Here is a 14633-nt window from a genome sequence, read left to right on the forward strand (position 1 = left end):
TGGCGGCGTTGTGAGTGAACATCCTGCCGCCAGCTCTTGCCCTTTTTATTCTGGGGATTATAGCCATACATGCCTGGCTAGAACGAAGATTTCTGCTAGGTTGATACTGTTTTATTAGGTCCTGGAGAATAGTCGGTCCTGTGTCCCAGAAAGCTTGGTGGGATATACACATCGCCTTGAAGGCAATTCTTTGTCGTACTGGAAGCCAGTGCAGACTGCTCAGTCCAGGTTTGGCTGACAGTCTGCGCGGCAACTGGAGCAATGTGCGAGCCGCACAGTTTTGCACAATCTGAAGCTTGCGCAGTGTATATTCCGGGGCACCGAGATAGAGGACATTGTTAAAGTCCAGACGGGACTGAATCAAACCCTGAATGGCCACCTGCTTAGCCTCCACAGGCAGAAGAGGGAGAACTTTCTTCAACATCCTAAGGAGACCAAAGCAGGTAGCCGAGAGTTTTGTAGCCTGGGTGTTGAAAGATAAGGTTTTGTCCAACCAAACCCCGAGGCTCTTTATGTTGTCCTTGGGTGTTGGAGGGGCACCAAGACATGGGGGCCACAAGGAGTTGAAGAAAGTGGCGTTTGTGGGACCCAAGAGCATCAGCTCTGTTTAGTCCCCATTAAGCTTAAGGGAAGAAGAAGTCATCCATCCCTTTACCTGCTCTAGGCATTTTGCCAGCCCACCTGAGGATGGTAAACCCGGCTCCTGCGCCAGAGAGACCACTAGCTGAGTGTCATCCGCGTAGGAAATTATCTTAATGCCAACGGACGGACAACCTCAGCCAGTGGTCTCATGTAGACGTTAAAAAGTGCAGGGCTTAAAAAATATTTGAGCCATAGCCATGCTCCGCCAACTATTCCAACATTCGAAAGACGGCTCAGCAAGATGTCATGGCTGACCGTGTCGAATGCCTCGCTTAGGTCAAGGAGGATCACTGTCACTGATCCCCCTTGATCCAGGATCTTTCTGGTTTCCTCGGTGACTACCAGCAGAGCGGTCTCTGTCCCATGTCTGGGTCTAAAGCCCGTCTGGGTGGCATCTAACAGCTGGTTATTCTCGAGGAAGTGCACCAGGTGGGTATTGATGTGCCTCTCGAGAATTTTGCTCACCCAGGGGAGCAGAGAGATCGGACGGTAGCTACTGAAGTCACCGGGGTCCAGATTGTTTTTTTTTAGCAGAGCACGCACCATGGCCCGCTTCCAGGCAGGAGGAACGGTGCAGGAGGTGATGGAGGCGTTCAGGAGGTTCAAGATAGTCGGTAGGATGACCTGAGGTGCCAACATCATGACTTCTGGGGGTGCTGGATCACATGGAGACCCAGATTTTACCTTGCGGGCTATAGAGTCTAAAGATTCAGGGTCTAATAGTGGAAAGTGATCTAAAGTAATCAGGGATTGAGATGGAATATCCCCCAAATTTGTCTGACCCTGAGCTGTGGGCACTGGTGCTGTAGATGGAAAAGAAGAATAGATTTGATTAACTTTCTGGTGGAAGAATTTTGCCAAGTCATTGCAGTGGGCCAAATGCGTGCTAGGAGAGGGAAGTTTAGTCAAATTCTTCACAATTTGAAAGATTTCCCTGGGCTTGGACTGAAATTTGTTCATATTTTAGGATAGGAGCTAGCCCAACCTGATATTTCTTTGAAAACATTCACAGGCGAACCTATTGAAATGGTGGGATTCAGGAAGTTGAAATTTGTTTTTGAACGTAGGGAAACTAGGAGCAAATTATATGTTTCCTTTATAGGTCCCTCTGTGTTGGGTTGGAAAGCTCAAGGCAGGTTGGGCATTACCCTCAATCCTAACAGCCCGAACCAGTTTTATTAATGCAACCAGAGGAGGAATTGGGTTGAGCTAAGGTGTTCAATTATAGCATTGGGAAGTTGAAGTGTTTCCAACACAGAATCCAACTCAAACCAATTCCAAACCTTGTATTCACAAAGTGAGAAACATTCCTTTCGCATTAAAAGAGGAAATAAGGGTACAACTGGTAGCTTTACACAAGGATGGGGTCCAAGAACCACTGGGTTGCACGATTGGTCGTAGCTAGGAAAGCTAATAGAATGTTGAGGCTGTGCATCAACTTGCGCAACCTAAATCAAAGCATCCTGGTGGACCAGACCTTTTGGTGATGGGTAGAAGTAAAGATGATGACGACCGGAATTCGTTTAAAGTTTTAAGCCCATTGCAAGCTAACGGTATCACTGCTGATTACAGAAAGTGTAAATTTGCTATAAAACAGGCGACATTTTTGGGTCATGAAATCACACAAGAAGGCATTAAACCAAAAAAGAATTGTTGATGGCCATAAGGGATGCTCCTGTGCCTAAAAACAAAGATGAAGTGCTAGCATTCTTGGGGCTGGAGAAACTCTATTCCAAATTTGTGAAGGATTTCTCTTCCAAAACATACGATATCAGCCAACAGTTAAAACTTGAGAATACGTTTGAATGGACACCAAACTGTCATAACGCTTTTGTTTCTCTGAAGGATGACATTTGTAATACTCCTCCTTTACAAGGTTTTGACGCCAATTTAGCAAGTATTTTCACTACTAATGCTAGTGGGAGGGGCATAGGTGCTGTCCCCACCCAAAAGACCAAATTTGGTACCTAGGATACCATTGCTTTTCCTTCACCCTCCTCAGCGCGGACACACTAGCTAGTGTAACCAGGCGCTTTACAAGCTTTATAAATAAATAAATAATAAATCCTACAGAAGAAAAATATTTTGTAATAAAGAGCGAGGCTCTTGCATGTGTGCAGGGACTGGAGCATTTCTGCTACTTTGTTTGGAGTAAGAATGTGTTACTACGTAGTGATCATAAACCACTCACAGATCCCTTATTTTGCGATTGCATTGAAGGAATCGCAAATTTTGCGATTCCTTAAATGCAATGTAAGAAGCATTAAAAAAATACAAATTAGCCTTAAGGAATCACAAATTACCACCAACTTCAAGTTGGTGGTAATTTCCGAATTCCTTGAAAAATTAACTTTTTTGCATTTTTTAAAGTGCACTGTGAAGCACATACATGCCCGTTGGGCATGTATGTGCACCACATGTTCACCCATGCAAATTTCAGGGGTGCAACAGGGTGTCCTTTGGACACCCCTGCACCCTTGAAATTATTCTCAATTTGCGATTCTCAAATTGCAAACTGAGAATAACTTCCCATTCATTCCTATGGGCCTCCTGGCCCATAGAAATGAATGGGAAAGTATTCCTTAATTGTGATTCGCAATTTGCTAATCGCAATTAAGGAGTTTTAAGAAATCGTAAGAAAAATCTGATTTTCTACATACATACCAATTTGCGAATCTCAAATAGCGATTTCTTAAAAATCGCTATTTGAGATTCGCAAATGGGTACCTTCATACATATGGCCCTTCACTCATAGGGGTCGCTATTTACCGTGAAATCAAACTTCATGGTAAATAGCAAAAACTGTGAAAAATGCACTAAAGTGCATCTTTCAAAGTTGTATGTTACACACACATACATGTCCTTGGGACATGTGTGTGCGCAATACCAGTGTCCAGGTCAATTTAAGGGGTGCAACAGGGTGTCCTTTGGACACCCGTCGCCCTTGAAATCGCATTCTCAAATTGCGATTAGCTAATTGCTAATCGCAAATTGAGAATTCCTCCCCATTCATTCCTATGGGCCTCTTGGCGAATTAATGAGATGTCATTCCTTATTTGCGAATCGCACTCTGCGAGTCGCGGATAAGGAATATTTAGGAATTGCTAATATTTTAGCAAATCCTACATGCATCTGATTTTGTGAGTCCCTAAATGTGAATCCTTAAACTTCGCAATTAAGGACTCGCAAAATCGAACGTTGATGCATCTAGCAGTTAGACATAAATTGTCCTTCTGAAGTCATGAACCACAAAACTTAATATATGGAAGTACCCTGTAAAGTTCCTGAGAACCATAAATATATATTTATTAAAACGAATAAGTTTGAGTTTCCCTTTGTTGGGACAAGTCTTGATATTTTGGAAATAAAATGTTGAATATATATGATAAAGAAAAAAGTGTATAGGAAATAAAAATCTTAATTGAAATGGTGTGTCCGTTTAAGTATACAAGTCAGTAGCGTTGTATTGGATTATCCCTATAAAATAAAATTTTCTCTGTATTCTGAGTCATGTTATGTGTTCATTTGTATGTCTTTTTAGATCAGCACCCTGATATGGAGACTCTCAACAGGCGAGATGCTCCTGAACTGCCCGACTTTGCCACTCTGAAAAGGATAGCTCGAGATCAGCTAATCTATCTATTGGAACAGGTCAGAGCACTATGTACATCATTAGCCGGGGGTATATAAACAGCATTCATTGTACCATCCGAAACAGCTGATATGTATATAATGAAAATGAAGATGAACACATTGAAATTACTTTGCATAGGAAAAAAATTATTTGAGCAGCATCTTCTTTGATTGTGTGCTGTACTACTGACCCAACTTTCCTGGTTTAAGGTTGTAGAATGAAGGTGCACGCAATAACCATTTCTCTTCAGTGGTGTTAGCATAGCCTTGTAGAAGTCAAAGGCTGTTACTTAGAGCTAAATGTACCTTTTTTTGTGTGCAGCTGTCCGACTTGTTCGGGCACACGGCTTACAAGCCTGTTTTGTTCTATTTATTGCTACTATGTGTTTTGCTGTTATTATTTTACTCCACCAGTAATGTTGTACAATTGCAGCTGTGCTCTGCAAAGCTGTATGTATTTTGTATACCGTAACTACTTCAAAATTGTATCTGCAATCACCCCACAATGTCCTTGTATAGCTCGTCACATAATGTCACCACTTATCTATTTTTACCCCAAATGTATCTTACGTATTTCGGCTTATGCTATTTCATACCTTGTTTACCTCATCACTTTCTGTAACTATGTTTCTGCATTTACTTAAAATGTATCTCAAGTACATGCTGCTAACTCTGTGAAGCACTTTGATGCCCTCGGGTCAAGTTTACGCTATATAAACCTCACTAAATAAATAAAATAAAATAAATAAGCAAGGGCCACTGAGCCCCAGCTGCGGTGGTTGAGGACCTCTGCTGCAGGTGCCCGTCCTGCTATGGCTCTGTAAACTGGGACCAGCACAACACTTTCTGAACTTGTCTGCACTTGTCTCATAGGGAAGTAAGGATGAGCAGTCACAGGCTTCTCCTTGAGGTAGTTTGGTAGTTTGATATCACAGCAATACTGAATCCTTCATAGTCCAGTTTCCCTAAGCTACATTCTAGCAGCGAGGGACACTACCCCCCTTCTTCCCCATAATTATTCTCTTTCTCATTATAGTCAAAATCCCAGGATTACTTTACAACAGCCCTCTGCTGGTTCAATCAAAGGTTACGTTCAGTTGCAGATTACTTAAAAATAATCACTGTTTCAAGGAGCAATTCAGTTCAATATTATTATTATTATTATTTTTTTTTTAAACCTTTATTAGTAAGAAAAGGAATACAGTTACAGGCCTACAACCACCAGGGCCGGCCAGTCATATGCAATAACAGTAACGCAACAAGACACAGCTCATCAGCCGACAACCGAAGGTCCGGCAGCGATAAAGCATGATATTATCCAAAGTTCGTGGCAATAAGAGGATATTTAAAAGGTTTCACATTTTATACAAAATAAACAGCAAAAACTTAACCATAGAAGAGTCGAGGCGGTACCTTGCACTGTAATGACTGTTCCATACGGCATGGGGAGAAGGCGAACAATGAGCAGTGTTAGGAAGAAGGAGAGATCCTGGGAGAAGGGGGGACAGAGAGCAAAAAAACATAACGTGCATTGCGGGAAATTGGGAAACCGAAACGTACAGTCAAGGAGATCGAGGAGTGTCGGGAGCTTCAGTAAGAGGGGGAGCGCATATCTCTCCTCGGTACGAATTCCATTGACCCCATACCCTACCCCATTTCTTGGGCCTACCACGGGAAACATATACAATTTTTTCTCTAAACATGCACCAGTCCATGTTTTCTTCCCAGGTGAGAACTGATGGTGCCCTCTGAGATCCCCACAATTGAGCGATGTCCCTTTTCGCAACCATGTTGCCCAGCGTGACCCATTGAGTCTGAGCAACAGTGCAGTCACTCGGCTCCCAGATGTTCAATAAAAAACAGCGTCTGGCCTCAGGCAATAACTCAACGCCCGTCACCTCACCCATCACCGCATGCACTCGAGTCCAAAAAATCACTACCTCTGGACATTCCCATATGATGTGGAGGAAGGTAGCAAGCATACCACAGCCACGCCTACACAGCCCGTCCGCAGAATAACCCATATGCATCAATCGTGGACCCGTGACATAGACTCAGTGCAGAATCTTCAGCTGTACCAGTCGGAGACGCGCCGGAATCGCGACCTCTTTAGGAGAGGATATCGCAGCCTGCCAGTCTTCATCGTCCAGCTCCAGTTCATCGCCAGTCCAAGCACATCGAAGCTGAACAAGAAGGTCCGAACGATCATTGATGAGTTTTTTTATAGATAAGAGAGATAGTGCTGTCAGGAACGTATCCGTCCAGCACCCTGTCCTCCAGGGGAGAAGACTCCGGGATCGTAGATCCGGCTGGGAAAACCGATTCAAGTGTGTGACGGACCTGAAGATAGCGGAAATATTCCTTATCATTCAAGTTATATTCCTGTTTCAAGTCATCAAAGGTCTTAACTCTATTTTTGGCCCAGAGGTCGCCCACTTTACTAATGCCAATAAGGTCCCATCTATCGAAACCATTCGATGTCCATAGTTAACCCAACCTCTCTGCGGCATATAGGGGGGTCGCTCTAGTCAGCCTATCCGTCCACCCCGTAGCCGTAGTCGCACTACCCCACACTCGCACCGCCACTCCAGTGGGACCCGTCAGGTTCTTCCTGGCGGCTCTAGAATAGAGCGCTCTGTTATAATCGCCCCCGGGCAGTTGCCACCTATCCATCTCAAATGCGGGATTCGGAACTGGACCGTACATGGCATGGTTAACAGCGCTCAACTGAGATGCCCAGTAGTATCTTTTAATATCAGGCAATGCTATACCACCGTCGTACCAGGGCAAAGTCAACTTTGCCAACGCAATGCGGGCCGCCCGCCCCTCACTAGTCTCCTCTGGAGGCCCTCAATTTCACGAAAATAACTGGCCGGCACCAGATCGAGTGTGTTTTGGACGGCATACAGAAAACGGGGAAGAGACATCATCTTGAACAGGGCCGCTCTTCCCAAGGGGGACAAAGGCAAACTACACCACGCCGCAACGTCCGACCGGAGCCGGGCAAGCGGGGGTAATAAATTCCGCTCATAGCGCATCACGGGGTCTAATGAAATATAGATCCCCAAGTATTAAAAGCCACCTCTAGAAACAGGTATCGGGCAAGCGCGGGGCAGAGAGGGTGAGTCTCCAGTGAGTGGGAAAATACAAGACTTGGCCCAGTTTCTTCCGAAGGAACTCAAAACGTCGAAGAGGACTCCTAATGACTTACGGGGGGAGGTCAGGTACAGTAATATGTCGTTGGCATATAGTGATATGCGATCCTCGAAGTCCGGGGACCATCGAATACCCTTGAGTGAGGGCTCCCAGCGGAGCCACGCAGCAAGAGGTTCAAGGGCAAGCGCAAATAGAAGCGGCAACAAAGGGCACCCCTGCCTCGTGCCGCGTCCGAGAACAAAGGGTTCCGAGGCCCTGCCGTTGACCACCACCTGAGCCAGCGGCTGCTCATACAGAAGCATGACCCACTCAATGAACTTCGGGCCAAAACCAAATTTAGCAAGAGCAGCCCACAGATATGGCCACTCAACCGTGTCGAAGGCCATCGAGGCATCAAGGGAAACCAGGATGGCCGGCTCATTGAGAGACCCCGCCCTCGCCAGGACACCGTGAAGACGGCGAAGATTGAGCGCGGTATTTCGATGGGGAATAAAACCAGACTGGTCCGGGTGTATCAAATCACTAATCACCGTGATCAACCGGTTTGCCAAAAGCTTCGCCAGGATCTTGGGTTCCGCATTCAAGAGCGATATCGGCCGATACGATGAACAGTGTTCGCGGGGTTTGCCATCTTTATGGATGACCGCAATGGATGCCAGTCTTTGATCCCGGGGAAGGGACCAAGGTCTCGCGATGCCGAGAACATCCGACAAAGATACGGCGCCATTTTGTCAGGGCGTAGCTTGTACAGTTCGACTGGTATACCGTTCGGACCAGAGGCCTTCCCTGGTCAGTGCCAGACTGGCAACCGAAACAGGCCCTGGCAAACAGCTCGGCTGACCCCCCTGGAGGGGGGGAGGGCCGAGCTTGTTCCTAGGCCCGATTTCGGCTGATTTGGTTATCTGGGGCTGATATTGCAGGCCCCCGGTTACAAAAATGGCCCACTGGGCGCAAAACCGGCCCCTTTCCTAGTGGCCCACCAGGGAAACACCCGCTGCCCGCTTTGGCCAGTACGGCCCTGTCCCTGGTGTATAGGCAGATATAATTTTGTGAGTGCCACTCTATCTACATCTGGACTTATTCCATATTAGTTCAAGGAGCATGCATTTAATTGATTGGAAGAAGGAAGGCGGTAGATATAACTGTGTATTGGTAAAGTAATAGAGGAGTCCCTGGAGAACCACCATCTTAATAAATGATACTCTGCCTACCATAGAGAGGGGGAGTGTCTTCAGAATGTCATTTGCGCTGATAGGGAGGTGATAGCCCTATTCAGGTTGCCATCTAATAAATACTGATCTTCGTGGTATACCCTGATGCCCAGATAACAGAACATGGTTGGCTGCCAGTTTACTGGTCTATCATTGACCTGAAGCTCTGGGTTTGGGGTAAGAGTTGTAAATGGAAAGTGGCATGATTTCCCTCAATTAACCCGCAGCCTCGACAGACATGCAAATAAAGTAAGTGTATTGGATAAAATGTCTGGTATGCATCGGAAATCCCATATGTAAAGTAGCAGATCATCTGCACATAGGGAGATTACATGTATATCTCCTTCCAGAGGATACCCCAGTCACTGCAGAAGACCTCACCGCTATAGCCAGCGGTTCAATGGCCAGTGCGAAGAGGAGGGGAGAAAGGGGAGCAGCCTTGTCTGGTGGTCCTTCCCACCGCCTTTGGTTGTGATATCAATTTACCAGATCTGACACTCACGGTTGTATAATAGGTTGACCAGCATAATAAAACTGGTGCATAAGCCGTATTGGGGCAGAACATTAAAGAGAAAAGACCACTCAATCGTATCAAGTGCCTTCTCAAGATCAAGAGCCATGCATCCAGTTGGGCCAACCCTGACGAGCATAGCGCATGATACGGAACAGCATGCTCAGATTAAAGGAGGTAGATCGATGTGGAACAAAACCATTCTGGTCGGTGTGTATCAGGTTAGGCGCAAAGGCAGCCAAGTGCCCTGCGAGTATGCTAGCCAATATTTTGTAATCCATGTTGAGTAGCGCCAATGGGCTGCTTCGCGCATAGAGTCCGGCAAGTATGACAGCTGTGTCTCCTCATTAAATACCTACTACAGCACAAGAGCTAAGATGTCCTGATAGGCCTTATAAAACTCGGGTAGTAGACCATACGATCCTGGTACTTTCCCCGAAGCCAGGAATCTTATTGGTCCTTGTATTTCAATGGGCGTGATGGGAGTGTCTAATTCCAGGCGCTGCTCTGGGGACAACGTCCTAATTGAGAGCCCATCTAGGAAGCTATTTTGCTCTAGTTCAGAGGCCTCCATGGTTGTTTGATACAGTGAGGTGAAATGCAATACTAGCTCTTCATGTTGGGTATATCTCATTACTGCAGTCGACGACCTCAACGCCGTGATGGGTCTAAGTGACTGTGTTTGCCTTATCATCCAGGCAAGAAGGGTGCCTGATGGGTCTGCTATTGCTAGTGTTTTGGCTGAATGCTCTGCATAGTTCAGGTACCTCAGTCTTTCAATCAGTTCTGCATATGTTGACCTCGCCTTGAGAGCCTTGGGGAGTGTGTGGGATCCATCGACACCTGTGTCTCTAGTGACAACAATTTACTCTCCACCCCTTAGAGCTCCGTCTCCACTTGCCTCCACATCCCACATCCGAGTCCCAAACATCCCCCTCCCCATCGCCTTAAAAGCATCCCACTCTATCAAGACCGATGAAGCCGTGCCTGTGTTGTGGGCAAAATAGTCCTCAGTGATCGTGTGCATAGAGTCTTGAAAGTAAAGGTCCTCTAGTATAGTAGGCTGTAAGCTCCATGTCGGAATCAGGGGATTTTCCATTTCCCAAGAGAGCGAGATAAAGTGTGGATTATGATCAGAATGCGTGCGCCCTCAGTATTAAGTCTGTTGCACGTATGATAGTAAATTAAGGGTGTACAGAATCCTATCTAGGCAGACGTAAAGGGAGTAGAATGAAAATACACGAGTATCGGGGTTGCGGAGTCTCCACACATCTGTTAGTCCCCAGCTTCTCGCCCAAGTCCCCTATAGCAAGGCCCCCGTGGAGGCATAGCAAGGCCCCCGTGGAGGCCACTGAGTCACGCAGTGGTGGGAATGGACGATCCAGAGTTGTCCAATACGCTATTAAAATCCCCCCCCCCCCTATTACCCATGGTATGTCGCACCTCTTGGAGAGCACAGGTGACAAGTGAGTGGCAAAAGGGCTCTTGGTCTGAATTAGGCGCATATTTAGTGCCCAGCAAAAGGCATCTCCCATGTAGTTTACCTTTAAGAAATAAATATCTTCCCTCATTGTCCATGACTACCTCCCTACAAGGAGTGTGGTGTCCGGACGGACCCAGATCAGTGCTCTGCGGGCAAAGGCTGAGTAGTTTGTTGCAAAGACCTGTCCCCACCACCTGCGCCGCAATGTGTTTGTTTCTAAATGTGTAAGATACGTCTCTTGGAGGAGGGCAATCTGTGTGTTATGTCTCTTGAGGTAGGCATATGCTACGTATCTTCGAGATGGAGTACGTAGCCCTCAGACTTTCCAGGTCATTATGTGCTGTGTTGCCATGTAAAGGTTGCATTCAGTTGCCTAGATCGGGAGTGGTGGAATGAGTGCCAGCAACTCTACTTGAAGGTGATGTCCAGGGTTAGTTTACAGGAAGTGTGATAGCGCCAGGTAGGGCTTAATACAAAACCTAACGCCAACATGGCTGTCTTAGAATGCCAAAAGAGCGGGTCTCTCAACCGCAAGGGACTGCCCAAACTAAATATCGTGAAAGAATGGAACAAAGGATCCCCTCATTTGTGTGGGATCAGGAGCACGTAGCTTAAGAGCATCCACGTGTAGCATAATCACCCTATAGCTAGGAGAATCAGCGCCCTTCGGGTTGCCCATGTTGTTTGTATGTGTGGAAAGTCCCTGAGCGTGCTTTCTTCCAAAGGGGAGGTCAGTTTCTTTTCCCATCTCTCTGACTCCCCCTCCAACCGCCCCCATCCCCTCTAGACCCCCTAAACCAGGCACCAGCATTCTAGTGTTATATAAGGCAGCCCTGTATATCACAGAGGAAAGCATACAGTTATATAAAGGCTACAGCTTCCATTAGATAATTTCCTTTGTCTGTGTTGTGACCTCTGACAGAGTCAGCGTTAATGTCAGAGGGGCCAGCAATCGATGAACCTTCATCATCAGTAGACAGGGGCTGACACCACTTCCCTGACAGAGTCTTCATTCAAATCCGATATCCGCTCTGCTTCCTGTACAGCCTGTTGGGGCTCCATGATGATTTGTTCCAGGTTCGGTACTGTGATCAATTTTGGTGCATGTGTTTTCCTCTGTTGTCTGCATCTTTCTGGGTATTTCATCGAGTCTACTTGTATGTGCCCTCTGCCAGTAGGTCTGGGACCTGAGCACTCTCCTGACGTTTCCAGCCAGTCCCAGGTATCCTGCAGTGTGTTGAAAAACCTTGTTTTGTTGTCAGTTACTATACGTAGTTTCATGGGAAAGAGCAGTGAGTATTGGATATCAAGCTGCCGGACCTGTTGTTTTCTAGCTAAAAAGGAGCTGTGTTGATGCTGCACTCCAACAGTGTAATCAGGAAAGAACATTACTTTGGCATTCTCCACTCTGTTCTCCTATAACTTACTGGCCTCCCGTAGTATGGAATCTCTGTCCTGACAATGGAGTGTCTTAAACAGAAAAGGGTGAGGGTTAGATCCTGAGGCTGGTTTCCTGAGTGGAACGCAATGTTCTCTTTCAATCGAGAAGAAGGGTGACAAAGATGTTTCTGGTAAGATCTCCTGTAACCATACCTCAGTGAATCTCACCGCACCCTGACCTTCCGCACCTTCTGGCAGCCCAACCAGGCGAACTTTATTACGTCTAGAGCATCCTTCCGCATCATCCACCATGCCCTCTAAGTAGCGAAGTCTGTTTTTATATACCCTCATCTGCTTCTCCATGAGGTCTGTGCTTATTTGTAATACTGATAAGATTTGTTCAACAGTGGTGAGGCGTTCTGACATTTTCTTATGGTCAGCATGGAGAAGATTAAGATCCGCTGCTACATTGTCAATGTTAAATTCCATAGAGATTCGAGATCTCTATATGGCTTGGAGTACCAAGTCAAATCTGTCTCCCTGTTGTAAGGTCTGTTGAATCTGAGACTCTTGCTGGTTAACCTCCATCACTGAAGAGGATCTGGAAGAGGCTTTGGGGCATGTCCCTTTAGTACGCCCCATTTGGTAGTTTTGGAGATGATGATCATTGTTTCAGTAAAGTCTGCGTAAGAGTACAGCCTTCGCCTCCTCACCAAACTATGACCAGTTCACTGCAATTGGGCACAAGAGAGGGGAGTGTGTCGTGGAAGTGGGGCCAATGGGCGCTGCACCGTGTTAACTATGTCGCGAAGTGACTGTCTCGGGTAGCCCAAATGATGAGTCACTTTTAGTACTTCGGCTTGATGAGAAGTGTGTCAGCCATTAGAAGTTGTGTCATGAGTAGCTTTCTCCTCCCTCTCGACACCCCTCCGTATGAATTGCATCAGGGGAGCAAGGACAGGAGGAGTTCTCCTTTGTACTTTATTGCCAAGCGTTCAGGTCGCTGTGGAACTCCGTAATTATTGCCAGCCTCCACTTCCTGTCTTTCCCTACTAGTGTGCTGGCCAAGTAAATCAGGCACAAGGAAGTCAAGGCTGGGTGCTCCATGCTCCTTCTCAGCACCAGGAGCCTACGTGCGTGCCTGCTGCTTTCCAGGCCTTTCTAATCTATGGCCCTCCAAAGATTTCCAGTCAAGTGTCCAGTCCAGTGTCCATCTAGACAAGTCCCCCACTTTACCCCCACGGCTAGGGTATCCATCAACGGGGGGCTGATGGTGCCGATTAACATCAAGCGGGGAACCCGTCAAGGTTGCCCCTGCTCCCCACTGCTCTTCGCCATCTATATCGACCCTTTTATCAAAAAACTAGAAATCAATCAGGCCATACCATCTATGAGTAGATTCGGCATAGAAACCAAAATTATGGCCTATGCCGACGATCTTGCTTTGGTTACACCGGATCCGAAGAATGCCATCCCAGTAATTGAATCGGAGGCCAATTTATTTGGTTGTTTATCAGGGTATAAACTAAATAAGGGAAAAACTCAAATAATAACCAATAGCAAGGTCAGCTGGGACGACGAAAGGATAGTTGTCAAAGCCAATTATTTGGGCATTAACAGCTAAGCCAATACTGACCTTATAGTAAATCATAACGTCAACCCTCTTATTGCTGATTCAAGCAAAGCCCTGAATCGATTTAATAACTTACATATTTCCATCGTTGGGTGATGTAATCTGCTAAAAATTATTTTTTTCCCAAAATTATTATATCTGTTTAGGGTGATACCCTTACAATTTAACAAGCTGACTCTCCCAAAGGTTGAAAGGCTGTTTTCTCAATTTGTATGGGCATACTCTCAGCCCAGAAGGGCATTCAAATTTCTGTCTCTACCTTGGGACAAAGGGGGGTGGGCCCTTCCCAATTTAAAACTTTATTATTGGGCCACAGTGCTGCAAACGTGCCCCATACTATTACAAGATCTCCCCTCCTTGCCGGCTGTAGGTTTGCGCTCACCTTTTGAACTTTTGCTAGGACCCGATGCCAAAGGATGCTTGTGGCGGCACCTAGAACTGGGTTACTACAAAAGGGTGAAATTTAAATCTCTCTTGCGGGCATTTAAAGTCTTCTCAGCCGTACATAAATTTCTCGGAATAGGTAGACTACATTTTTATAGTCCTATTAGAAATAACACTAACCTCCTGGATAATTTTAGCTCATTCTATTTCCAAAATTGGTTAGATAAAGGTGTATCTAAATTAGGAGACTTCTGCTCAGCCGGTAAGATCTTGGCGTTTGTAGATCTTCAGCTATCATTCAATCTAGACAAGAGGGATTCTCTGAAGTATGTTGCTGTGAATTCTTTCTTCACACGAAAAACTCGGGCCGTCGGGTTTCACTAAATGCAACCTGATAGAGAAGCTTTGTGGGGATTCAACACCACTTATCGGAGTTATTTAAAATATATTGAACATCTTGATGCCTAATGATCTGCTTTTAGCATCTTCCAAGTGGCAATAGAAATTGGACATCACGGGTAATACTTTTCTACTTGCACTCGAATCCGCACAAAGCGATCTGCTATCCTCTAACCTTCAGGCACAGTTCTACAAGACTTG

The 14633-nt window shown here is 46.0% G+C and overlaps 1 protein-coding gene across 1 annotated transcript in view; it reads left to right on the forward strand.

Annotated features, from left to right (window-relative positions):
• The window catches only part of VPS33B (VPS33B late endosome and lysosome associated), an 806019-nt gene that overhangs the window by 33439 nt on the left and 757947 nt on the right, over window positions 1-14633 (forward strand). Inside the window, exon 2 of the mRNA XM_078683255.1 lies at window positions 4184-4293. Within this exon, the coding sequence (XP_078539381.1) occupies window positions 4198-4293 (96 nt within the window). The 5' untranslated portion in view covers window positions 4184-4197. The remainder of the gene's footprint in view (window positions 1-4183; window positions 4294-14633) is intronic.

This window comes from Lissotriton helveticus, chromosome 3_1 (genome assembly GCF_964261635.1).
Source record: "Lissotriton helveticus chromosome 3_1, aLisHel1.1, whole genome shotgun sequence".
Taxonomy (NCBI): Eukaryota; Metazoa; Chordata; class Amphibia; order Caudata; family Salamandridae; genus Lissotriton; species Lissotriton helveticus.